At 47.1% G+C, this 26,375-nt stretch overlaps 1 protein-coding gene across 1 annotated transcript in view; it reads right to left on the bottom strand.

Moving 5' to 3' along the window:
* Positions 1-23,363, bottom strand: part of GPD1L (glycerol-3-phosphate dehydrogenase 1 like) — a 58,110-nt gene extending 34,747 nt beyond the window's left edge. The window contains exons 1-2 of the mRNA XM_032861038.1: positions 23,140-23,363; positions 9,650-9,827 (exon numbers count right to left, since the gene is read on the bottom strand). Coding sequence (XP_032716929.1) covers positions 9,650-9,827; positions 23,140-23,186 — 225 coding nt within the window. The 5' untranslated portion in view covers positions 23,187-23,363. The remainder of the gene's footprint in view (positions 1-9,649; positions 9,828-23,139) is intronic.
* Positions 23,364-26,375: the final 3,012 nt, after the last annotated feature.

Here is a 26,375-nt window from a genome sequence, read left to right as displayed (position 1 = left end):
CTAGTTCCTCAGCCCCCCTTGCAGCTAGGTGCCCCAAGTGATTAAGTTCTGACCAGCAGGGTGTCCACGGAAGTGCTGTGTGTGACTTCCAGGAAATGCCCTCTGAGGCCTTTCCTCTTCCTTTTGCCAGAGAAAACTGAAGAATGACTGGAGTTCAGACAGTCATCTTGGACTATGAGGAGGGAACCAAATGCCGAGATGACAGAACAGTAGGATAAAAAGAGTCCCTGGCACCATTAACACATCACTTATACCATAAACGTCTTTTACAGAAGAGAAGAAAAAGCAAACGTTTAGGTCACTGCTATGACAGATTTTCTGTCATGTATACCTGAACCCAACTCTAACTGAGCTCCTTTGAACGCCTTCCTGGTTCCCCAAATGAAGGGACTGGAGGAAGATTCTTTCCTGAGGAGGCGCTGCTATGTGCCACAGGAACATCATTCAGGATGGCTAAGCCTCCTAGGAAAGCTAGTTTGGGCATTTGATGGTGTTGGGTCCCCAGTGTTGGATCCCCCAATAACGGGTCCATGATTAAAGGAGCGAGACTGATACAAAGCAAAGGTCAAGCAAAGCTTTATTTCCCCGCCAAGCATCGAGAATCAAACCAACCGGTCGGCGCCACGCCTCTTCCAGAGAGCACGACCCCTCCCTGCCTCACAGACTAACTTTCACAGAGCAAAGGCCATGTGGTTGGGCCTGGCCACACACAGGTGGCCGATGAGATTGTAACACACAGAGAAAGCGGCACAGTCATGCTAGGTCACACTTAAGTGACCAATTGAATTACAATTTACCCTATAGTAGACATCTGAACTAGCCTATCACCTTGGTCAGAACTGGCACCCAAGGGGCACCCAAAGGGAGGGGCCCATACTCCTTGGTAGCTAGGGAGACAGTCTGCGACTTTACTGATTGGAAGTCTCCACCTGACCGACTCACCCCTGCATTCAGGCTGTGATCTCCACCTGACCTGACCCGCCCTTGTATTTGGGCTTTGTTACCGGGGACTGGTTTCCCGGACTTGCTTTTAAGTCAGTTCCCAGGAGGGGGGCAGTTTAACTGCATAAACAGCAAAATGACAGTCCAACCGGGTGGGGCCGCTCTGGCTGAATAGGCCCTTACAATGGAGACTGCCTGCTCCTCACCAAAATTCCTTCTCGCCTTCTTCTAGAATCACAGAGCGGAAGGCCAGTCACTGGTCACCGGCTAGGGACCGCATATCCTAGCAGCCCCTGCAGTGACACGGGCCATGGACCAAGTTCTCATCAACACAGCGTGAGGGGGAGGTGCAGAGCACTCACGGCACAGCACCCCTAAAACAGACAGCTGCTTCCTCTACACTTTCTCTCCCCACTTTGTTGTTGAAACCCGTGACAACCCAGACCCATGAGATGACACGGGACATGAGGAAGAAAGATGGGACCAAGAGTGAACAGTGTGAAGCAAAGCCCTAGACCACTATTATGTTAGAGGGAAGGAAATCCTTTTGTTCTTTAAGTCAAGCAATTATTATGTCTCTCCTTTTATCTTAAGTCTATTCTCTTAATACATGTGCTAATAAGCATTACTCCCTCCCTCAAAGAATCCCCCAGGGAAATCTATCTGGAATTATTTCATCCCCTTATCCCTTTGGTTGGTATGGAAGACTTCTATAATTTACCACCCAGCCTGGATTCTCCTTTCTGGCAAAAGCGCCCCGAAATTTCATTTCAGAAGTTACTGCTTCCCCATTTTAACCATGCAATGTGCGTGGAGTTGGGCCCTCCCCTACTCCAAGGATGGTCTTTCCATCCAAGCCTGTGGGCACATAAAACAACGAGAGCCAAGAAGATGTTTGCTTCCTTAACTTTTCTCCAGTAGCTACAAGGGTCTTTCCTTGAACAGGATGGGATGACACTGTGAGGTCTGGAACAGCTGCAACACTTTTACAAATGTGAGGGGGAGAACCTAGTCCGGTCAAGGGGCTCCCTGGTGAAATGAAGCCAACTTTGTGGAAGGCAGAGCAGAGAAACCGAGGAAAACACAGGGCCTCGTGAACCTCATTTAAGCCATTAGTCCAGGCTGTGCCTGAACCCAGCTCTACCTGGATTTTTAGTCCTATGAACCAAATCATCCCTTATCTTAGATCAAGTTGGTTTGAATGGCAGCCAGTCATCCCCCATACAGATCATAACCCAAAGTTTACTGGCACTTCTCTTAGTCACATTCCCCAGAGCAGGGGAGAAGCTGTCTTCCTCTTGAGAGGGGCTTCTCTGGATTAGTAATCTAGGCTGAGTCACCAAAAATCTATCTGCCTATTATTTCCCTCACATTTGGAGATTCTACATCCCCAGAAGAGCAATTTCTTATCCTATTCCATTAGCCTCCTGACTCCAATCCCCAGCTGCTTTGTCCTTTACTAGCAAAGCCCTCTATGCTCTGTATCTGCCTATGGTCCCATCCAATCCCCTCCCAGCCCCTGTAAAAACTGACCCTCACTCCACCATGGGCAACTAGCCCTACTTAGGTGGGGATCTCTGCTCTGTACACTGACACAGAGCCGGATGGCCTGAATTTTAGTTAAAATATTTTTTCTTCTCTAGACCCCTTGTTCCTTTTCCTCACCATCCATCCCCAACACACACGCACACATGCAGGCATCTCCCTTTTCACCCTTTCGGGACATTTCCCAAAATGGTGAAATAGGAAAGACACCAGAACTGAAGAGCAAATATAGAAAAGATGTATGTTTGAGTCCTGTATCTGCAAATGACCAGCTGTGTGACCTTGGACAAAAGACCTATCTTCACTGACCTCACTCACCCCATGTACAGAAGGGTATAAAAGTAATTTTCCTACCCAGCTACGTCACAGAGCACTTTCAGATTAAGCAATATGCATGAAAGTGCTTCAAAATGATACAAAACAAATGAAAGAGATCACACATCAGAAAAATCTACTTGCTTTCTATAAATTCTTACCATTGAAGGAATCTGCCCATCCCTATGTCCCATTTTTAAAAAAACACACAAGGAAGCTAGCTGCCCTCTGATCTCGATTTCCTCCTGTCCATTTCCTTCTTCAACAAATCAAAGAACCTGCCGCTGGTTGGGAACGTGATGGCTCTCCAGGATGGGATGAGCGGGGGCTCACGGTACACAGAGATGTCCTTCCGCTCTCCTTGGCGGAGTGCTGAGGGTTTAACCCACAGAACCAAGTGCGACACCAGCTACATTTCTATTGAGTGCATGGTCCATTCACAGAACACTTTTCCTCCCACACAGTAACAACCGAGCTCTCCACAGCTAAGCCAGTAACTGGATACCCTATTTCCGAATAGAACCTTTAGCTAAGTCTTTGCCTATCTTTTACTCTGAACAAAACCAAGACACTGTTTTACAAATGCTGACCTATTTCACACACTTCCTGTCAAAATCTTTCTGAGGGTGTCCACCATGAAAGAACCTGAAATCCGCTGGGAAAGACAACTGAGAACAAAAGGGCTTGCCTTTCATAGGCAAGGACGATGAATAATGGAGTCAGAACCAAGGCACCACGGTTGGTCCTCTTCATGTTCACACTTCCAGGACTCCAGGGCTCTTGGTCCACGTTTATACACACACACACACACACACACACACACACAGAAAATAATTTAAAACAGAGCTGGAAAATCTATGTGGAGAAGCCTAAAGGTTCTTTCCCATCCCCCCAGCTCAAGTTATCACTGGAGACTATCTGCACACCTTGACTTTGCTCTATCACCAGTTAGCTAACTGGACACCCACAGGCCACTTGCCTACATTCTCCAAGGAATTAGTATTTAGATGAAAGACAATGGCATGTGAGGAACACACACAGCAAAATAGAGGTTCCAAAAATACTATGGTGCCCTCCTGGTCTTCTGGTCTCAATATCGGCCAAGAGCATAGGTGAAATGTATATTCTTTGGCTCCATATTCAGAAAAATGATCCTCAAGCACAGACCATCTTATCTGATGAGTCTTCTGTAAACATGCCAGCAGTGAGGTTGCTGCGAAAGAAACACAGCTGTCCACCACCCGGAGCCCCCGAGGCTACACCAGTAATACAGACTGATGAGGTAGACCAGTGGGTCCAAAGTGTGGTTCCTGAACAACAGCATCACCATCACCTGGGGAACCTGTTAAAGATGCCCATGTATGGGCCTCATCTGAGACCCGGTGAGTGAAAAACCCTCGGGTGAACACAGCAATCCCTGTTAAGCTCTCCAAGCGATTCCGAGGAACATTTACATTGGAGAAGCAACGGTGACAAAGACTCCTCTAACAAAAACCAGAAAGCTATACGCAGGGAGGAAGGAGTTAACACTGAGGCTCCTACTGACCTGATATTCTCATTCTGAAAAAGGCTGCAGCCAAAATTAATGGTTGTTATCGCAACCCTATTACCCAAAAGTAAGGGGCCATTTTTTTTTTAATTGTCTCGGCCTAACCTTATATCGCATAGGATATCACTTAAAGCACAGAAACAAAACTCTTCACTCTGCTTTGTTCTTCCTCACCATGCCATTGTCCCTGGCACTCCCTCAGACCCCCCCAAAATCCAGTCACTATTCTAGGTGTGGAGGAAACATCAGCCAATGCAGACCTATGCAAGAAACCAAATCCAAAGAGTTAGTAAGAAAGGAAATATACAAATTCTATTTCAAACTTAGGAGCTTTCCTGCTTCAAAGGATTAACATTAAGAAAGCAAAAACTTGAAGCAGAAAACACTTCTGAATTCTTTATCTGGGAAAATGGACTTGTATCTAATATATATTGAGAATATTAAGATTTTTTTTTTTTTTAAAGATTCTTATTTATTTGACACACAGAGATCACAAGTCGGCAGAGAGGCAGGCAGGGTTGGGGGGGGCAGGCTCCCTGCTGAGCAGAGAGCCTGATACGGGGCTTGATCCCATGACCCTGGAATCATGACCTGAGCAGATGCTTTAGCCCACTGAGCCACCCAGGCGCCCCTATATTAAAAATTCTAGGGGCACCAGACTGGCTCAGTAGGAACAGTATATGACTCTTATCTCGGGGTCATGGGTTCAAGCCCTATGCGGAGCGTAGAGATTACTTAAAAATAAAATTTTTGAGAAAGAAAAAAAGAATTCTTACCACTCATTAATAAAAAGACAACCCAATTTTTTAAATGGACAAATACTGTGAATACACATTTCTCTGAGGAAGACATACAAAGGTCCAATGAACAGATGAAAAGATGCTCAACATGGTTAGCCATGAGGCACATGAAAACCAAAATCACAATCAAATACCACTTCCTCCCCACTAGGATGGGTAGGATCAAAAAGCTGGACAATGACAAAGGTATTCGTAAGGCTATGGAGCATGTTGGAACCCCCACACACTGCTGAAGCAGGCTGTACAATGGTGCAGTCATCTTGGAAAATAGCCTGGCAGTTCCTCGAAGAGATCTAACAGTTATCATATGATCCAGCAATTGGTACTCCTAGGTACCCGCTCAAAAGAACTGAAAACACGTTTGCACAGAACACTATACAAGTGTGCACAGCTGTATTAATCCCAAGAGCCGAAAAGCACAAACCACCCAGATGTCCATCAATGGACAAGTGGATAAAATACAGTGTGGTACATCCGTAAAACAGAATCTTACTCAGCCATGGAAGGGAATGCAGTACTGACACAGACTACACACGGATGGAACCTTGAAACACGATCTTAAATCAAAGAAGCCAGACACAGAAAACTATTAGATGGTGCGATTTTTATGAAATGTCCAGAGAGGCAAGTCTATTGAAACAGAAAGACCAGTGGTTACTTGGGACTGGGACAGGGGATAGGAGGAAATAGGAAGTGACACCTACATGGGGTAGGGTTTCTTTTTGGGCTGATGAAAATATTCTAAAATTGATGGTGGTAATGTCTGCACAACTCTGAATATACTCAAAACCACTGACCTGTACACTTAAATGGGCAAATTGTATGATCTGTGAATCATACCTCAGTGAAGTTGTTTTTAAAAAGGTACGGCTAAGGCTTAGAAAGCAAGATGAGAATCAATGACAACAGTACTTCACAGAAGATGCTGTCATCGTAAATCCTGGTGCCAGAGGGCAAAGGAGCGCCCTACCTGGATGAGACCAAGGACAGGATCCACAATTTTATATCCAACAGTGGCAAGAAACGGGAAGCGTTCTTTTCACTCAGTTTCAGATAAAAACTGCAAACCCAGACTGTCCCAGCTTCTAGTGAACAGGTGATGACATGGTGACAAGAGGTCACCTGTTACAAGAGGTTGGGGGTGAGAGTGGGGAGGGTCATGTGATGAGGATGGGCCTGAAGGCCAGTGGGAAACAGTGTGGGGACCCCCAAGCAAAAAAGATTCCCAGTCTCACGTCAGTGCGCTGATTGACAGACCTCACAATTAACCATCTTTCACGATGGTTATCTAACACTAGATAACACTAGATAACTAGTTTTCGTGAACCAAAAGGGTCTTATCTAACACTAGTTGATTTTTTTAAAGGATCAAATGAGATAGCTGAAAAACTGAAATAAACATATAAAACAAAACAAAAAAGGGGCGCCTGGGTGGCTCAGTGGGTTGAAGCCTCTGCCTTCGGCTCAGGTCATGATCCCAGGGTCTCTCTGCTCAGTGGGGAGCCTACTTCCTCCTCTCTTTCTCTCTGCTGCCTCTCTGCCTACTTGTGATCTCTGTCAAATAAATAAATAAATAAAATCTTAAAACAAAAACAAAACCCCAACTTAAAAAAAAATGCTTCAGAGCAAACTAACTATGTGGAACACCTCATTTAATCCCCACAAAATGCCTAAGGGTAATACAGCATGAGGAACAACCCGTCCGTCTGACCCAGGCACTGACTCCCAGGGCGTCCCCCACCACTACACTTCACCATCACTCCGCTTTATTATGTAAGTGCCATTAGAAACTATAAAAAATATAGAGGGAAAAAACCACCTGTGTACATTCCACCAGGCTTAAGAAATAGAACTTTCTAACACCCTGGGTGTCTCCAGCCAAGCACTGGCAAGCATGTGGAACAATGTGACCCCTCAGTCGAGCTGGGGGAACGGAGACTGGTAGGACCACTTTGGAATCCAGTGGTATGACGTAGTGACACTACAGCTGAGCGCTCCCGGTGACTCTGCAATTCCACCCCCTGGGAACATGGTCCACAATGGCAAACAGCTGGAAACTGAACAAATGTCCACTCCAGAGAATGGACACATTCACTTTCGTGAACCAAAAGGCTTCAGGCATCAACAGGGTCCCAGGAGTAGATGGTTCCTCCTTTTTCTCCTCCTTCTGTCCGCATCCGCAGGCAGGGGGCAGACTCAGTCACTGTGGGGACTGGGCTCTGCGTGGCAATGGCTGTTGGCTCCTCTAGGTCAGTTCTTTCCCTGACTCCTTCCGTCCTGGATTCCTTGCTCCTGGCACAAGCTTCGGCTTCACAGAACCACTTGGCAGGTTCCCCTCCCCCCCATTCGCCTTGAGCACTGCACCAGGAGCCATGGAAGAACCAAAAACCAGAAAGTCAGGTTCACACTGTCGGGGCAGGTGGGGCCAAACATCTAGGTACATAAGGGACTGGCACAAAGCAGAGTGGAAGGAACGTACTAACAAAGCATGTGGTTTATGGAAGGGAAGCAGCCGTCGATTCCAACAACAATGAGAAGTGAAAAGCAGGAATTTCCTACTCCAAGCATGGGTCAGAGATGACCCCAGAAGCCTCCCACTGCGGTGGGAACAGCCACTCCCTTTGTTCTTCCCCTCTGATATTTGGACAACTCACTTCTAAGCTCAGAACCATAGGGATCCTTTCTCTACCCACCAACAATGCCGAGAATGACTGTGCAGAAATGCTGCCTGACCCCTCAGTGTAGGGACACAGAGGAGAAAGTGATCATTGTCTAGAAGACAATGGATTCCATGGGATGAGTCTACCAGGAATCAAATTTAAAGCCCAGCCTCTAGCTATGTGGCCCTGCGCCAAGTCCATTAACTTCTCTTGAGCATCCTTCTCTACACATCCTTCCTAAGCATCCTTCCCTACAAAATCAAAACCACTCTCTTAACAGGAAAACCAGTAATATCAACCTAAGAGGGTTACTGAGAGCATTACCCGAGACATGGTATGCGAGCTACTTAGCACACTGCTTGATACTAATGAACACTATAACCAAAAACCAAAGAGCAACCTCCAGCAAGCAAGGTCTTTGCAAATCCGGACTTCCTGGCGTTTGTCAGTTTACAAATCCATCTCTCCTGCTGGCCTCCTTGAAGGAAGCGACGTCATCCTATTCCTCTTCTTGTTTCTAGCAACAATGTGCTTTGCATGCACTGTACATGCTCACGAAGGCCGATGAGTGAATATATGCAGAGATGACTACTTCATGAACAAAGAAGACAAGCTTGTCTGGTTAACCAGGGCAGCAGGCAGGGAATTAGACCACAATGGTCTGGTCTTCAGACTATTACAGAAAGCCAGCAAGGGGTGAAATCTGGCAATAGAAGTTCAAATTCCACTGAGACAAAAAGGCATGGTCACTCTTGTTCTTCTTGCCCATTTCTCCCCCCACCCACCTCCCGCAAGTCACCGGAAAGAGGCCAGGCAATTACCTGTACTTTTCCCTCTCAGACCTAATAGGCCTAAATTTTAAACTGTCAGTCTTCCGACCTTCTATTCTCTTCAATCTCCTTCTATAATTTAGGCCTTGACCCTGATTTTAAATCACAGACCAGTGCATTAGCTGTCCTCATGTGCAGACCAAAGTCCATGCACTTAGAAAGGGACTATTAGGACTGGGGGTCTCAAGCAGCTGAAGGCAAGGTTGTGAGTTCCAGCACCTTAAATGCCAAGAAAGCTGCATGCTGTGGGATGAATTGTGTGGCGCGCACCCCCCACTCCAAATTCATAAGCTGATTATCCTAACCCTAGTACCTTGGAATAAGACTATTATTTGGAGACAGGGTCTTTACAGAGGTAACTGCATTAAAATGAGGACATTAGGGTGGGCCCTAATTCAATAGGATTCCTGTCATGAGAGCAGACTGGGGCACCTGGGTGGCTCAGTCAGTTAAGTAAGCATCTGCCTTCAGCACAGGTCATTATTTCTGTGTAATGGGACCAAGCCCCGAGTCTGGCTCCCTGCTTATCGGGGAGTCTACTTCTCCCTCTACCCCTCCCCCAACTCCTACATGCACAGTCTCTCTCAAATGAGTAAATCTATATACATATATACATTTTTTAAAAAGGAAGAGTAGGGGCAGAAGACAAACACAGGAGCGTGAGGACACAGGAAGAAGACAGCCATCTACAAGAGAGAGCCTCAGAAGAAACCAAACCTGCTGACACCCTCACCTTGGAACTGAAGCTTCCAGAACTATGAGAAAACAAATCTCTGTTATTTAAGCCACCTATTCTATCATACTTTGTTATGGCAGCCCTAGCAAAATAATACAAAGCCCATTTTAAGAGTCAGGAAAACCAAAACCAACCAAGCAAACTAGCTGGTAGCAGACAGGGACAAAGGAAGAGGGAAGTAGCTTTCCCATTTCCCCAAGCCCCATGTGCTAACTCGGCCAAGCGTTAACTTTCAGAATTAACCAGAAGTACTTTCCATCCCAAAGTCTTACCACATTTTCTGGCAGCTTGTGTCCAGGGAGATATTTTACATTTTCATGGTCATTATTTATGATGTCTGTCAGTTTTCTCCCGTTAACTGTTTCTTCAAAGACCCACATCTTAACAGTGGAGGCAAACTTCTTAAGTTTCTTGACATTATTACCAATTATTTTTGCCACAGCTGAACCCCTACGAAAGAAACAACGGAAAAGAAGAAAAAAATTAAACTCACTTGGGCAGAAGAGAAAAGCATTTGACTCTAATACAGAAGAAACAAGTTCTGATTCTGATTCAAGCACTGGGCTTGTAATTCAGATGAGACGTCGTTATCAGCCACAGGCCATTTGAAAGCTTAGTTTTCACCTGGAAAGAACACACACACACACACCCCCGCCTTGCCCTGCCGAGATCAGGATTTTGGTACAAGGTCAAAACCACCACCTCTGGAAACTAGTAAACATCAACCTATCCTGGAAGAGAAGTACTCCAGGTAGAAAAGAAACCCACCTAAAAGATATAAAACATGAAAGTAATACTTGGCGGGTCCTCTTAAGCCTCCGAGGCAACCAGGCTATATTTCAAATCCATCACAGAGATTAAAATGTAGTTACCACAGGATAAACTGTGTTCCAGTGAACTGCAACAGAGCTGCATTCGTAATGGGAAGACAAGACTCCAAGTTCCAGAAAAGGAGCAGAGCGAGGGTGCCAGGGCTCAGCTGTCTGGGTATTTGGTATGACCCAGCTGGCCTCTAGCCTCCCACAGGCTCCGTTTCTCTTGCATCTCTGTTCACCAGACACATTCTGGTAACTAATCAGTGTCCCACAGGCTTTGCTACAGGGAAAGATCATGCACTCCAACTAGTTAACGCCAGTCCCCTGGACAAGGGCAGATGGGCTGGGGCTGGGGCCAGGGCCACCATAGTAGACACGTTCCTGGGCCATGGAATGCTAACTGGGCCCGGGGTGACTCTGAATGAAGAAATACTTTGTTTCTTATACAACTGGGAAGCAATTCCTCTTACCTCCTTCACCTCCCTGAGGGGTTAAGTAAGCTTTGGAGTGCAAAGAACGCACTGCCTTTGCTCTCCTGGCTCACCGGCACGGCATCTAGTCCAATGCATTGGGCCCAGTGGGTTCGTGGCAAGTATGTGATAATGGGAGATAAATGAGCAAATGGGTGATTGAGTGAAGTTCCTGGTGAAACCAGGGAAGAGGCAGAGCCAGACCCTGATGACCTGACATGTAATGTAATGGGAGTTCTCCCCCCTTATTTGGGTCATGTCATTTTCTGCACCAGTGAATCCCAAAGGATACACAGCATGGTCTGATGGGCTTAACGTTTAACAGTTCTAATATTCATTTGAATTTTCTGAACTAGCTCATTTCAACAGACGCTACAGGTTTGCCTTTGGTTGCAGATGCTTGGCTTCCCCCCCAAGAAGGCTTTGTAAACAGAGAAGCAAATATGTTCTGGTAAGATCACGGGGGAGGGATCTGGTGGTTCTGGCTTATTTTCCTGCTTGATTTACTAGATTTGGATTCCTAGTGCCTAGTGGCTTCCCCCTCGCCCCCCACTTTGCTCACCTCCCCAGAATCACACTTGCTCTCTGTGACCTTGTGAGTTGCGTAACTCAATGCCAAGAACACTGTGAGCCTGAGCTGTTACCTCCCTGGGAGTCTGTGAGCAGCTGTTTCCCAGATTACAATTAAGGTGATAGTGATCTTGGGAAGAACATTGGCCTCTCCTTTTTTTTTTTTTTTTCCTTAAAGATCTTCTGTATTTATTTGAGAGAGAGCACAAGCTAGGGGTGGGGAAGGGAGGAGCAGAAGAGAGAGCAGCAGACTCCTAGCCAAGCATGGAGCCCAATGTGGGGCTCGATCCCAGGACCCAGAGATCATGACCTGAGCCGAAGGCAGACACTTACCCCATTGAGCCACCCAGGCACCCCTCTTGGCCTTTTTTCTACAATTCTCAGGAGGAGAACGGGATGAATAATATGTATTTAGCTACAAACTGTCTTGCCGGCATAGAGTAAGAATTTCACAGGTAAAGCCACAGAGCTTTGATATGTGCAATAGCTTATGCTATTCTTTCTTGTGAGGGAGGAAGGCACCGGAAAGTTCTGGACGGCTGTACCGTTCTCAATGCTGTCGGTCCCTGTGGAGCTTTAGAAACTACCTACGCTGGATCCTACTCCAGGGACACAGATATCACTGGTCTGTGGGGTGGCCTTGGACTCAGGATTCTTAAATCTTCCAAGTAATCTAATTTATAGCCAAAGTTGAGATGCACTAGCTTAGTCTATCCATTCATAAGGTGATAAGGGAAGGTGATCAGGACAGAAGAAAGGAGGATGGAATTTAAGTTTTGTTTTTTTTTTTTTAAGATTTTATTTATTTGAGAGACAGAGTATGATGAGCAGGGGGAGAGGGAGAGACAGAGGGAGAAACAGACTCCCTGCTGAGCAGGGAGCCCAAGGGACCTGGGGCTTGATCCCAAGACCCCATGATCGTGACCTGAGCCAAAGGCAGATGCTTAACCAACTGAGCTGCCCAGGCACTCTGAGAAGCATGGAATTTAATTCAAGGACAAACCTAGCAAGGACAAAAACAAAAAGATTCTAGTGCCTTCGAGGCCTTGTCCTGTTCTTTCTAAATAATTTACATAGTAATCTGTTTTTGTTTTGGGGGATCAGAACTTAAAACACTATTTTTTTAATCTCTTTGACAATCTAGTAAAATCTTCATGCCCAACCAAGTATTTTATGCTGAACCAAACATTTTCCTTGCTGCCTTTTTTCCGAGGCTGTTTATAAAACCTCCAGAAGTATAATCCACATCAACATAACAAAGGCCACATAGGACAATCCCAGAGCTGATAGGACAGAGTGTTACTGCCACCAAAAATGGGTGGGGGGGGGGGCGCCAGGCAGAACTTTCTATTTAAGAAATAAATGTTTATTTTCTTGTTGTTTTTATTAACTTTCTTATTTTTTATTTTTGTTTTTAATCAAAGATTTTTTAAAAAGATTTTATTTATTTACTTGACAGAGATCACAAGTAGGCAGAGAGGCAGGCAGAGAGAGAGAGGAAACAGGCTCCCTGCTGAGCAGAGAGCCTGATGTGGGGCTCGAACCCAGGACCCTTAAACCACTAAGCCACCCAGGTGCCCCTTTATCAAAGATTTTTATCACCTTGAGTTGTAGTGGTTTCATGGGTATACTCTTATCTCCAAGCCCATCAAATTATATACATTAAGTAGGTCCAGTGGTTTTTGTATATTAATTATGTTTCAAAAAAAGCTGATCCCCCCACCCCCAAATAAGTATATAATCCACACCTAAATTCCTTTTTGGCTCTGAAATGGTACTAGCTGTGCTCATGACACATGTTACCACTTCTGACTGACATGAAGGAACAGAATCAGATAGAGCAAACCAAGTGTTCTGGAGGAACCGGAGTGTTTCTAAAGGGACTGGAGGCTATTGTTAAGTGACAAACCCTGTTCTTTTTTTTTTTTTTAAAGGGCCCTGCTGAGAGCCAGTCCAAAAACACTCACAGATATCAGACTGAGCTTAAAATAAAAGTACTGGCTACAGTCCACGCAGGCAGTTTTTACACTGGCTGGGGTTCCAGGCCCCACTGGTGGAGCCCTCCACATTTCAGGGGTTTTTCTGCCACTGCCCGAGCAGATCCTGGAATGGATCTTTCACTGTCAGGGTCAAGGGCATGGACAGCCATTTCCACACCTGTCCCAGCTCATTCATCTACTAAATGACAGGTGGGGCAATGCTCTCTAATGTCCATTTCAGGTCTAGGATCCAGGCCAGTGTTTTCTAAAGTGAGGAATGGGTGCCAGGGGTACACCCCCCCATGGCCAAGTGCCACCCCCAACACACAGCGCTAAAGGACACTGACTCACTTGTGCCCTTTTTTTAAGATTTTATTTATTTACTTGACAGATAGAGATCACAAGCAGGCAGAGAGGCAGGCAGAGAGAGAGCAGGGAAGCAGGCTCATTGCTGAGCAGAGAGCCCGATGCGGGGCTCGATCCCAGGACACTGGGATCATGACCTAAGCCAAAGGCAGAGGGTTAACCCACTGAGCCACCAAGCACCCCTGGCTTGTGCCCCTTCAACTCCATGGACTTCGAGAGAGCGCAGAATGTCTCATCTGAGTGCTACTATGTTGTTACCATCTCTCCAGCATGTGTTCATTTCCCTTCTTCCCGAAGCCTTTAAATGCTTCAGACACTGAGCCTGGGCAGGTAGCAGGATTTGGCAAGAATTCTATTAACACTGTTTTGTTTTCATTCTCCTGGTTGTTATTACCTCCAACATATGGTATTGACAGTAGTGACAGAAAGTTTTCTTTTAAAGTCAACTTTTACACAAAGGGTAATAAGCAAATAATAACGCAGTATGAAGGAGAGCCAAAAGCAGTTAAGGGCAGAGCCTGCAAAACAGAGGTTTTAACTGTGTCCAAACTTATGACCTTCCACATTAAGACATGGAGGATTGGCCTCACTCTGACCTTGTGTCACACAACCAGGTAGTGGCTGAACTGGGCAAGGGGCTCAGGGCTGCTCAGGACCAGTCCTGAGTCTTCACACAGGAGTATAAAATCTCACTTCCCATGAAATCATGTAGACTGATTTCCCAACTTCTACAAGCCATCCAAATGAAGTTCAGAAGTTCACACAGATAGGAAGTCCTGTTCCAGGGCCAGCTGTGTACCAGGACTGGATTGAAGATCTCCTTTCATCTTTACAGCGGCCCCGAGAGAGGTGCTCATTATCCCCTTTAACTTTACCGACAAAGAAGTTGAGGCCCAAAGAGTGTCACCCACAAGTCACGCTACCCACCTAGACACCAGCAGTTCTGACCCAGGTCTGTTTCCAAAGCCCACACTTTCTGCTCCTTTACATTTGCCCTGGTACAGAGTAGCATCATGTGTTGAAAATGCATGCGGAACACCTATCAGGTGTAAAGGCTGCTGGGAAGGGGGGTTCAGGGAGTAAGGCACACGAGTCCGCACCCTCATGGACCCTGGAGATGGGGAACTGGAGACAGAACAAAGCTGTCCCAGCAAGCTCACAAAGAAAGGTAACCACACCACGGTGACCAACGTGGCTAAGCAGAGGACACTAAGATCAGGGAGAGCTGGGAGCAAGTGCAGCTGGGCTGAACTCTGCAAGGGCTGAGAGGCCCTCACCTATGGGATGGACTGGGGAGCCTTCAAGGCCCTGGAGCAAAGGCGCAGAACAGGTGGGGCCAGGAGATTATCTTCTGCTCAAACTGGAGCAGACATTCTGGTGTTCTGGAGCCAACATTGCCACGGGGAGGAGGAGGAAGGGATCGGAGGCCGGGAGCAGAGAGGTCAAGGAAAAGGGAGTGACAGGGAAGAGAGGGAAGACGGAGGGAGGGAGCAGAGTAGAGGAAGGAAGAGAAAGGGATGGCAGGGTAGGGTGGGGAAAACAAAGAGAAGAGGGGAGGGCCATGCCTGAAAGGGGTAGGCCTGTTGGGCCCTTAGGCCCTGGTTTTTGTTGCTGTTTTTACCGAAATGTAATTGACATATAACATTGTGTAAGTTTTTAAGATGTACACCTTGTTGATTCGATACATTTACATGCCTCAGTATGATTACATCCACACACACTACTTTCAATATCTTACAGATGTTAATTAACAAGATGTTTCATGGCCCGCCAACCCTCTGAGGCAGGTTTTATTATTATCACTATCATTAATTATATATATTATATATATTAAGTATATTATAATATCCATTTATTACCCTCATTTTTTTAAGAGGGAGAGAAAGAAAAAGGAGGGGGCAAAGGGAGAGAGATAGAGAGAGAGAGTGAGTTTTTTTTTTTTTTTTTTTTTTTTAATGAGGGAGAGAAAGAGAGGAGGGGGGCAACAGGAGAGAAGGGGAGAGAGAGACAGAGACTCTTAAGCAGGCTCCAAGCCCAGCATGGAGCCTGATGGGAGGGAGGCTTGACTCACTACCTCGAGCTCATCACCTGAGCTGAAATCAAGAGTCAGATGTTTAATCAACTTACCAGGTGCCTCTCCATTTTTTACATGAAGAACCTGAAGCCCAGAGAGCACACAGGTGGTTGGTGGAAGACAGAGAGTCACACCCCAGCCTGTGTGTCTTCAACACTCTGCTCTCCCTTCCTGTGTCCCAGCTGGAGGGACACTCACCTGCTGGAGGTCCTAACCTCCAGCTTGACATACCTCCACACCCCAGCCCCCTTGGCATTCCAATCAAGCCAGCCACAAACCCAATGGAATTCTGGCGGTCCATGCTCCTCCTCCACAGAACGCAGAACCTTTCTGGGCCAGAAAGAACCCTACAGTACCTCCTTCTTTTTATGGAGTAGACGAAGAAGTCCCAGTGAGGAAAATTAGCAAGGGTTCAGCCAGATTTTCTACATTCCATGCCCCAGTCTCTTCCAGTGCTCATCCGACTATGGAACCAAGGGAAGAGGGTGGTCAATTCTGTTTTAAATAACATCTACTTTTTTACTCAAACAAGCAATACAAGAATGATGAAAAGACAATTACAAATAATCTCACCACCCAGGGAGAACCATTGTTAGCATTCTGTGTAATTCTTTGCGTTAAAGGGCTTTTAAAGTACAATCAAATGCCAAGTCTTAGATGCAAATGTGAAAAATGAAGTATTTTAAATACAGATTCCATTCGGTGAATGTTTTTTTGATCTCTAGATCAGGAAGCTTCCTCAGCTTAAAATCAAAGGAAGAAGCCACAAGGGGGGAAAGATCAATGTGTACAACTTCACAGAGAAAAGGATGGGGAGAAGTTGAAAAAAGCCTTTCCACCTATCAGAATTCAAAGGGCAGAAGACAAAGCTGGTGACAGAATGTTACATTTCACAAAAAACAGGATGCAAAATTGTACATGCCACATTAACATGCAATTAATAAAAGACATACCACCTCCCACCCCTTAGGATGGTAACTACAGGGAAAAAACAAAACAAAATGAAAAACCCAAACAAAACTGGAAAATAATGAGTGTCAGTGAGGCTGTGCAGAAATCGGACCCCTTGGGCACTGCTGGAGGGCACAGAACATGGTGCAGCTGTCATGGAAAGCAATACGGTGGCTGGCCAAAAAAACTAAAAATAGAATTACACTAGGATCTGACAATTCCACTTCAGGGTATGGACCCCCAAGAAGGGAAAGCAGGGACTCAGATCAGTCAGAGCAGCATTACAGAAGTCGCCCCTTGTCTTCCTTTTCCGGTCGCCATGTTTTCCCCTATCACTACCCCTCCCCCTCAAATGCCACGTCCCAACCCCTGTGCCAGTCACCTCACTTCACCTCATGATGTGGGCAGCCGATATCTCACATCATTACAAGAAAGGGGAGTATAGTACAATTAGGTATTTTGAGAGTGATGGAGCAGATTGCCGTAACTTTTAATATAGCATATTGTTATAACCGTTCTTAGTTATTATTCATCTCTTAGTGTGCTTAATCAAACTTTATCACATGTACGTATGTCTAGGAAAAAACACAGTATAAGGTTTCCCATACTATCCGCAACTGCAGGCATCCACTGGACGTTCTGGAACGTATCCCCAGTGGGCAAGGGGGACCACTGTATTCACAACAGACAAAAGGTGGAAGAAACCCAAGTGTCCACTGAAGGATGAATAAACAAAATGTACTATATAAACACTATGAAATATTATTCAGCCTTAAAAGGGAAGGACATTCTGACACAAGCTAGCTACACCGTGGATGAACCTTGAGGACATTATGCTAAGTCAAGTGAGCCAGCTACAAGACAAATACTGTGACTCTACTCATGGGAGGTACTTGTATGTGCTCTCTCTTGTTGTTATTGGAATCCAGCCACCAAATGGAGAAGTCCCAACTAGACTGCAGACGAATGAGACACACACACACAGTCCTCTCAGGTCACTCCTCTCAGCCTGGCTGAAGCCTGCCCACTGCCAAACACACAGAAGATGTCGTCTAGGACCAAGAGTCCAGCCAACCCATTACCGGACCTCAGCCTTATGAGTGAGCCCAGGCTAGACCAGCAGAAGACCCTTCCAGCTTAGTCCAGACTGCTGATCCCCAGAATCATGAACTAGTAAGTGACTACTGTTTAAGGCCATTAAGTTTTGGTATCACTAAGCATGGAGGTGAGGGATGAAGGAAAGAGAAGGGAGACCTGGCTGGTGTGGACTCCCAAAACAACTTTCCACCAGCAACCATTCAGAGACCTGGAGACACTACTTGGCTTGCCACAGAGAAGACGGAGCAGACATGAGACTTCTCTAGCCAATGGGGTGTCTTAGAAGAGAGTGGGCTCACCCAGGCAGCACAGAGATTAAGGGGTGAAAGTTGGACTGAGATTTTTCACTTAGATGTAAGGTTTTTCTAACAATTAATCTGCTAGATTAATTTTAGGAAGATCAGTTGCCTTAAAAATAGTAAACTATGATCATCTGCCATGTGTAGAGGAGGAGGGACGCCTGTTCCAGAGGGAAGTGACAATTTTCAAGACATTTCAATGTGATCTTTTTTCTTTTTCTCTCTCTTTTTAAAGTTTTTATGTAATTTCTACGCCCAATATAGGGCTTGAACTCACAACCCAAGATTAAGAGTCACATGTTCCACCAACTGAGCAAGCCAGGCATCCCTCAATCTGATTTTTCTTAAGGGAAATATTGTTGTACTAAACTTTTGTTGGGAGGGTAAGACATAAGATATTCAAATATTTCTGTGACGATAAGATTTGTCCGCAGGTCTAAGTATGCTTCTCAATGAAAATGACAAGAATTTATAGAAACAAGGCCCTTGGAGATAGAAGGATCTGGGCTTCCACTCCAAGGATTAACCACTGACCTTGAAATGGTTTCCCTCCATCTCCCTCTTGTCATGCAAATCAGGATGAACAATAGTACTGCCACAGGCATGTTAGGAGGCTTAAATGAAGTAATGCACATACCTGACACTCAAAAAAAAAAAAAAATGACCCCCTGGGGAAGGACAGGTTAGAGAATGATAATGATAGTGATGAAAGGCTCAAGGAGAACTGGGAGCTGCTGACTCAACCCCTACAAAAGCAGCCACGGTTTGTATACAGACCTTCCTCAGCTTATGATGGGGTTATGTCCCATATGACCCATCATTAAGTTTCAAATATCCTAAAATGCATTTAGTTCCCCTCACCTCCTGAACACTATAGCTTAGCCTAGCTTCACTGCAACTTGCCCAGAACATTTATATAAGCCTACAGTCACGCAAAATCATTGGACACAAATCCTATTTCACATCCAAGTGTTGATGAGCTCAGGTAATTGACCGAATATTGCACTGAAAGTGACCAGCACAATGGCTGTCCCTGTACCACCTGTTCACCCCCGTGATCGGTATCTGACCAGATGCTGCAGCCCCAGCCGGGCATCAGGACGGAGGATCCACTGCATAGCGTCCAGCCCAGAAGAAAAGCCTGATTCACAATTCAGATTATGGTTCACACTCTCACCATCATTTTCTGCACCATCATAAAGTCGAAAAGGTGTGTATCGAACCACTGTGCTGAACCGGGGGCAGAGGTGATGGAAAGAGGCAACAGTATCAGGGCTTCTTCTGGGTTTTAGTTGTACAAACTCTCACTCTGGTTCACAGGAGACTCTGGATCTTTTCCCAGTTCAGCACCCACCCATCCTATCATTCAATTCTCCCTCTGGCTCCCAAAGCAGAGGTACGTCAGTGGCACCTGCAGCCACAGAAGGGATTATTTCTGAATCCCTTCCTGACCCCAGAGGAACTCATTTACAGGGGCTCAGAATGCTTCTGAGCACTGCCTGTGGGTATGTAGCAAGCAGTACCATGGAAATTGAGGAGAACAAAAGGGTGACATAGCTGTCTAAGGGCCACAACGCTGCATTCAGAGCAAAAGAAGATGAGAGTCACCCACATCCAGCTCCGATCATCAGTGTCAAGTAGGCCACAGCTCTCCCTGCCCTTCCGTACAGCTGTGGGGTGATGGGGAAAACAAGGGCCAGAGAGAAACAACTCCCCCAACTCCTCCAGCTGCCTATCAGTTATACTCTTTCACCTCTCCCTCCTCTGCCTCTGCTTCTTGTTCAGACTCCAGCTGGATCCATTTGGTGAATTAATGACCGTGCTGGTCAAGGTTGATCAAATAAATACAATAGCAGTAGCTGGTATCTACTTAGTGCTGGTCACTCTGTACTCTCCCCAACACATGTCATTTCATCCTAACCAAAATCCTAGACAGCAGGTACCAATATCATAACCAATGATTCTTGAAGGAGCAGTTTGCTCAAGGACTTATGAAACAGAGGACCAGGACTGAAACCAAAGCAGTGGGAACCCCCAGCCCCTCCTGCACTACCCCGCCTCCAAACGCGTTCCAGGGCTTGGACATATGCTCCCTACCACAGGGGTTTGGTTGTAAACATAGCCCTGAGGCTTCAGTGCTAGAACTGGATCTTGCCCTGTGTCTGGGTCATTTTCCGAAAGTTTGGGTAACGAAACTTTGTTTCATATTTGGAGGAACTTCGGAAGATTTATGTTTGTTTTTTCTTGTTTTTCTGAGTTCCCAGGGCCATGAAAAGCCAGGCAGGCCAGGAAGCACCTCCCTGCACCCCAGGGGGCAGCATCATGGGACTCCGCAGGATGCATGAGGGCCCCCTCTGGCCTCTTCTGACTTGTCCATAGGAAAGGAAGTGCCAAAGGGCATGACAAGGGCAAGTTATACAACAACTTGACTTTAACCCCCGTGTCATTCCAGGCTGAAACTCCCGGCCAAGTCAGCTAGATTCATTATCTATACTGCAATTATTAAGCATTTACATGGGGGAGGGCACTCAAATGAGAGCACAGGGCCACCTTTTAGTTTTTGGTTTAGATGTGACAACACCTTTATTGACACAGCCACGCTCGGCTACTTCAAAGTCTCAAGATTAAACATTGCTTAAGCAACTTCACATTCTTGAATGAAGGACCAAATCTGGAAGGGCAGGTTCATCTCTAGATAGTATTTCAAAATTAGCAGAAGGCCAATGTCCTGTAAGGAAAAATCTGTCCCACCTTCAGGGAGTATGAATCAGCAAGTGTAGCCTCAGTGGTCACTCTGATGCAGGTGGTCTCTGGACCACATTTTAAGCAACACTAAAAGGTAACGTCTAACTAACCTTGTGACAGGTATTTCATTCCACTTTCCATTTCTTCTGAATTTATCTTCCATTTCATCTCAGCCCTGAAGGTAAATTCTTTATAGGCAGGGATTCTGTACCATTGTGCCTAGATTGGGAAAATGCCTGCTGACCAGAGCTGAACACCCCCCAAGCCCTAGGAAGCCTCTCCATGCTGTTTTCATTTCCCAAATTTCTGAAATCTCTCTGGGGAGGTCGTGATCCTCTCTCTAGGACTTGAGTGTGAGCAACAATGTTCCTGTCTGCTCCCATAATTAATGGAGCTGGGCAGGCAGCCCAACCATCAGGATGGCACATTTCTCTCAATTGCTGGGCTCTAAGGTCACTAGCCAAGCTCTACTCCATTTCCTTGGGCTGGAGTGGGCCAAGAAAACCCAGTCAAGTACATCAGAGTGAAGCCGTGGGAAGGCAGCCAAATCCCATGGGGGGGGGGGGGCAGGAGTTTACTTCACTACTCCTGCTCCTGGCCCAAATCCAGCATGGCAATGCCGTGCTCCTTCTGCACCTTGCAAATTAGGAAAAGGCTCTGTCATCTATGGGTCTGTGTCCTTTTACAGAAGAGAAAACTAATGTTAAAAGAACACGTGCTAAAGGAGTACTTTCCCGGTCCCATGGCCAACAGTAATCTCATTCAAGTGACCTTGGGATCAAAACTGGCAAAGCCAACCTGGAAGTCCACATGAAGCTTTGCAGCAGAGAGGTACCAAATTCACTCAATGTGCAGAATGTTCTGTGGCTGGCCAAGAAAAGAATTTACAGAAAAGTACATAATATTCTAGTATTTGCAGGGCAGAGAGGGAAAGCAATATATGTAAGCATTAGCTGGCATCTGATGGAATTCCTTCAGAAAGGCCAGAAGACACTGAGTAATTACTGGTTTTCCTCCAGGAGATATCCTGCGCAGCAAGCGTTGAGTGTCAGGTATTTCATTGCTTTATGGAGGGGCGGGGGGGGGGGGGAACCTTCTGGTTTTTTAATGTGATTACCTACTCGAATTACATTTTTTAAGATCAATTTTCAAACATTCATTTTAATTTTTATTTAGCAATATGCCAGGCCCTAGGGTAGTTGTTTTTTCTTAAGAACTGGATAGAGAGGAAGGAACAGATAATGAGGTAAATCATTACCTTGCCTGCTGGGGGTGGGGGTGTGGCACAGGGAGAGGCCAGTGGCCTTGCTGGGATGGAAAAGTGGAGAACCAGGTAAGATTTAACCAGATTAAGATTTCCTCCAGGAACTTTTTGGGCCATGTCTAAGAGTAAGACAAAGTAAGACAAGTCATTAGGCCCATTCCTAGTGGGGCAGCACTCCACGAAGCCTGAACTGTGATGAGTGTCCGGCCACAGAAAAACGCAAGCTAAAAGGACACAACTCTGAACTATTCTATACCAGTCCTTCGGATGTGCGAAAAAAGTGCGCAACAATGGGGAAATGACCGAAAATATCAGAGGCTATTATTATATTCCACTTCCTCCCACCCACCTGGCCCCACTTTCCTCTACACTCACCCAACACACCAGAGTAGCAAAGTTTGATAAAGGGCACTAAAAAGGCTGACATTTACAAAGTGCTCAGAAGAGCGCCGTCACAAAGCGCTTGTATAAATGTCAGAAGTCAAATAAAGCCCAGCGGAGACGGGAAGCCTCCCAACAGCCCTCCAGAGAATTCCCAACGCCCCTGGACTACTCCGTGAGTCGGGCCTGCTGGAACTTGAATTTTCTTATCTACATAATCTTTCTACGATACAGGACTCTCAGAGGTGGGGCGAAACCTGCACTTGGAAGGACAGCAACGGTCCCGTACACCACCTGGGTGGCAAGAGCCATTTAGCCCTTCTTTGATTCGGTTTCCTCAATACCGAAACGACGGCAAAAATGCTCGAGTCTCCACCGATTCCTCGACCCAGGCGATCCGCCCAGAACCGAGAACGCTCTTAGAATGGTGCGCAAAACACCCGGGCGTGGCGAGCAGGTGGCCTCCGTGCGCCCGCCGCGCGGTGAGAGCGCAGACAGGTGCCCGCGGACGCGCAGTACCCTCTCGCCTTGCTGCCCTCCGCGGGCACGCGGGCCCAGGGCCTCCCGGGCTAGTGTCTCGGCGCGGCCTCCCCGGGTGCGCGGTGCCCAGCCCAGCCGCGAGGCCACCCGCCCCGCCTCCCTGCGCGCGGTGCCCGGTGCCCACGCTGCGGAGGGGACGCGCGGCCCTAGCCCGCCCGGGAGAGGGCTTCCTGGAGGCGGAGCCCGCGCCGCCGGCCCGCCGCCGCTCACCAGTTCCCCGAGCCCACGATGCACACTTTCAGCGGCGCCGCTGCCATGGCCAGGATGGAACGCACCAGCCCGAGCCGTGCCTCCCCAGCCGGCAGCCTGCCTGCCTCCGCGCGCCTGGCTTTGCCCACAGCGGCTCGCGGGGGCCCCGCCCCTCCCGCCTCTCCGCCAATGGCCGCGACCACCGCCGCCCGGGCGCCCCGGGCCCCAGCTGACAGCCTCGGAGGACCCGCCCCGCCACTCCCGAGAACCACTGCGCACGCCTGAGCCTGGCTGGTCCCGGGGCCCGGCTCCTGCGCCGGCCCGCCCCTGTCTGAGGCATGCCGGGACTTGTAGTCCGCGCCCCCGCCGCCCCCGCCATCCCCGCCGCCGCGCGCCCCTGAATAGCTGCTGCTGCCGCGCCACGTGCACCCGCGGGTGGTTGCGCAGCTGCTCTCTCTTAGTGCCCGCCGCTGCACCGCTGTCCCCGCGGAACAGGCCTGCTCCGGCTCGTCGTGGTGCCCACTCCCACTCGCACCCTTCTCCCCACGCAGGAAGAGCTGCCACACTGCAGTCTGGAGCCGAGAGAGGGTCTCAGGTTGACTCTGGAGTCGACTCGACTTGGGCCGAAGCTCAAAGTACCCGCACCTGCCTCATTTGTGGAAACAGGAGACAGTCTGGCACCCCTTGAACCTCGTGGTGAATTTGTGTTTTCCGAGGCATTCTGGACGTAGCTGGACAGTACCTGAGCTTCGGGGTGGACACTTTCGAGTCAAGAGAGAGACCTGGACGCCGGCGGCATCGCACTATCTCCCCTCTCCGCCCCCCCTTGCCTCCTCGTTGTCTTTGTCCAGGGCGCCTGGAGAGTTTGTGGTGCGGACATTAGAGACTGTGCTTCTCCTTCCTGACAAATAGAACATTATTTATAAATTCTGAGCGTCACTTTCCACCAGGCACCGTACTAGACACCGTGGGAAGAGGACAAAATGGCTTAGGACTGTGGCTCACAAATTCTGCCGCATATGAGTCCCTGGAGTTTTTAAAAATCCCCAGGCCCCAGCACCACCCTGGATCATCAGAATCTCCTGGGGACACAAACATCAGAGTTTTTTTAAGTTCAGGAGGTGATTGCCAAAGGCAGTTAAAGATGAGCACCAAAAAGCTACAACAGCAGCGGTGACTGGCTGAAGATCCCTAGGAAAGTACCAGGCCTATTAGTCTGATGTTCAGAGGATTAACAATTAGTTTAGTTTTCATCTTTACATTGTAGGAAAGATGTATCCATAATACTTAAGCTAAATGCTTAAAGGGGTGAATGAGACAGATTTTCTCTATTCCTTCGCTGATGGTTTGCTCTCACTTCTTTGCACTAATGGGAAGACATCTAGGCAGGAAGATGATGCGAAAGATGGACTTTTCAAGCTTTATTAGTTTTTTCTTGCTAGGATTTTTTTTTTTAAGATTTTATTTATTTGAGAGAGAGAGAGTGAGAGAGCGTGAGAGTGAGGTGAGGGGCAGAGGGAGAAGCAGAGTCCCCACTGAGCAGGAAGCAGGATGTGGACTTGATCCTGGGATAATGATCTGAGCTTAAGGCAGAGGCTTAACGGAGTGAGCCAGCCAGATACCCAGAAAATTTTTTTCTTAGAAAATGAGGTTGTCAGGGGGCCCCTGGGTGGCTCAGTGGGTTAAGCCTCTGCCTTCGGCTGGGGTCGTGATCTTGGGGTCCTGGGATTGAGCCCCGCATTGGGCTCTCTGCTCGGCGGGAAGCCTACTTACCTCCCCTCTCTCTGCCTGCCTCTGCCTACTTATGATCTCTGTCTGTCAAATAAATAAATAAAATCTTTTTAAAAAATGACGTTGTCAGATTAAATAATGAATTTATGGACTTAGGGAGTATCTGAGTATTGCAAAGATTTATCCCAAGTGATACAGTTTTTGCCTTTGCCTGAAAGTTTTGTACCTCATCTGGAAACTCCTGATCTCCAGTGTGACAAAGACACCTGCATGGTAATGAGCTGTCGGCAATTCTGTGGACATACCCCACAAAGCATTATCACACAGTGTTTACTGATCACCCAATATGCACAACACGTTGTGCCAGAACATAATAAGTTATAATTCTTTTATAGATTGGTTACAAGGATTAAGACAAAAACAAAGTAGGTGAAACCCATGAACATAATGTTGAGAGAACAAAGCAAAGTGGAAGAGATGGCATGCAGTATAATTCCTCATCTGTTACTACAGAAACAAGCAAAATTAAATATATCAATAGGGATATACCCACGTGGAATAAAACTGTGAAGGAAAACAAGGGGAAGATAAACAAAAAGCAGGATTGTGTTTATGGTGGAGGGGAGGGTTGGTTATTCTTTATAACATTTGCCTGTGTTATAAACATGTTTTAATATATATGTAATGAAAATCATAGGAGCAAAGAGAAGGGACAGTACAGAAGACTGAGGAAAGCCAATTTTGAGGGAGCTGGTCTTCTGACCTGCTTCTGGTCATCTAAGATGGCAGTGCTGACATTGTTGGCCTTCTTTGTGTCACTTTCCCTAACAGGAGGGAGCAGCCTATAAGGCTGGAGTTAGCCTCTCATTGGGCCAGGGCCGACACTTCGAGGACCTGGAGAAGCTGTAGTTTGTATATGATTTTGTACAGGGACGCACGCAATGTGTCTGAGAACATGACTAGGGTATACAGGTATCATGGTAAAAACTGGCTGCACAGCTAGAAGAAGCCAGGCAGCCCTTTGCAAACAGCCCAGAAAAGTCCTTAGCTAGGTCACCGAGTTCGTGAAATACACTTTCTATTTTCTGCATTACAGGAGGCAATGGCAACAGTATTGCCAAACTTCTCTATGTAACTAGACTCTCCTTTAGCTCCAGGTAACATTTTCCCCAGCTCTGTTAAGCCCTCCCCACCAACATCCTACCCTCCCGCCGGCCTTTCTGACGTCCACCACCTGCCAGGTCCCACAGCCAAAGCCAATGCTGCTCGCTGTGTGGCAGCCGCCTCCCACTTGTGGGTAGCAAAATCTGCTCTGGTTATCACCTGTTGCATAACAAACCGCCCCCGAACTTAGATTTAAAACAACCATGTTCAATTATTTAGCCCCAGAATCAGCAGCTTAGGCCAGTCCCAGAGAGGAGGGGTCCCCCCAGCACGGGGAAGAACGTTCCACAGGGCTGGAGGATCCACTTCCAAGATGGCCCATTCATTGGGCTGGCTAGTTGGTGATGACTGCTGGCTGCGAG

The sequence above is a fragment of the Lontra canadensis genome, unplaced genomic scaffold, assembly GCF_010015895.1.
Source record: "Lontra canadensis isolate GAN:19392208 unplaced genomic scaffold, GSC_riverotter_1.0 scaffold20, whole genome shotgun sequence".
Classification (NCBI taxonomy): domain Eukaryota; kingdom Metazoa; phylum Chordata; class Mammalia; order Carnivora; family Mustelidae; genus Lontra; species Lontra canadensis.
This window is presented reverse-complemented; position numbering and strand designations above follow the sequence as displayed.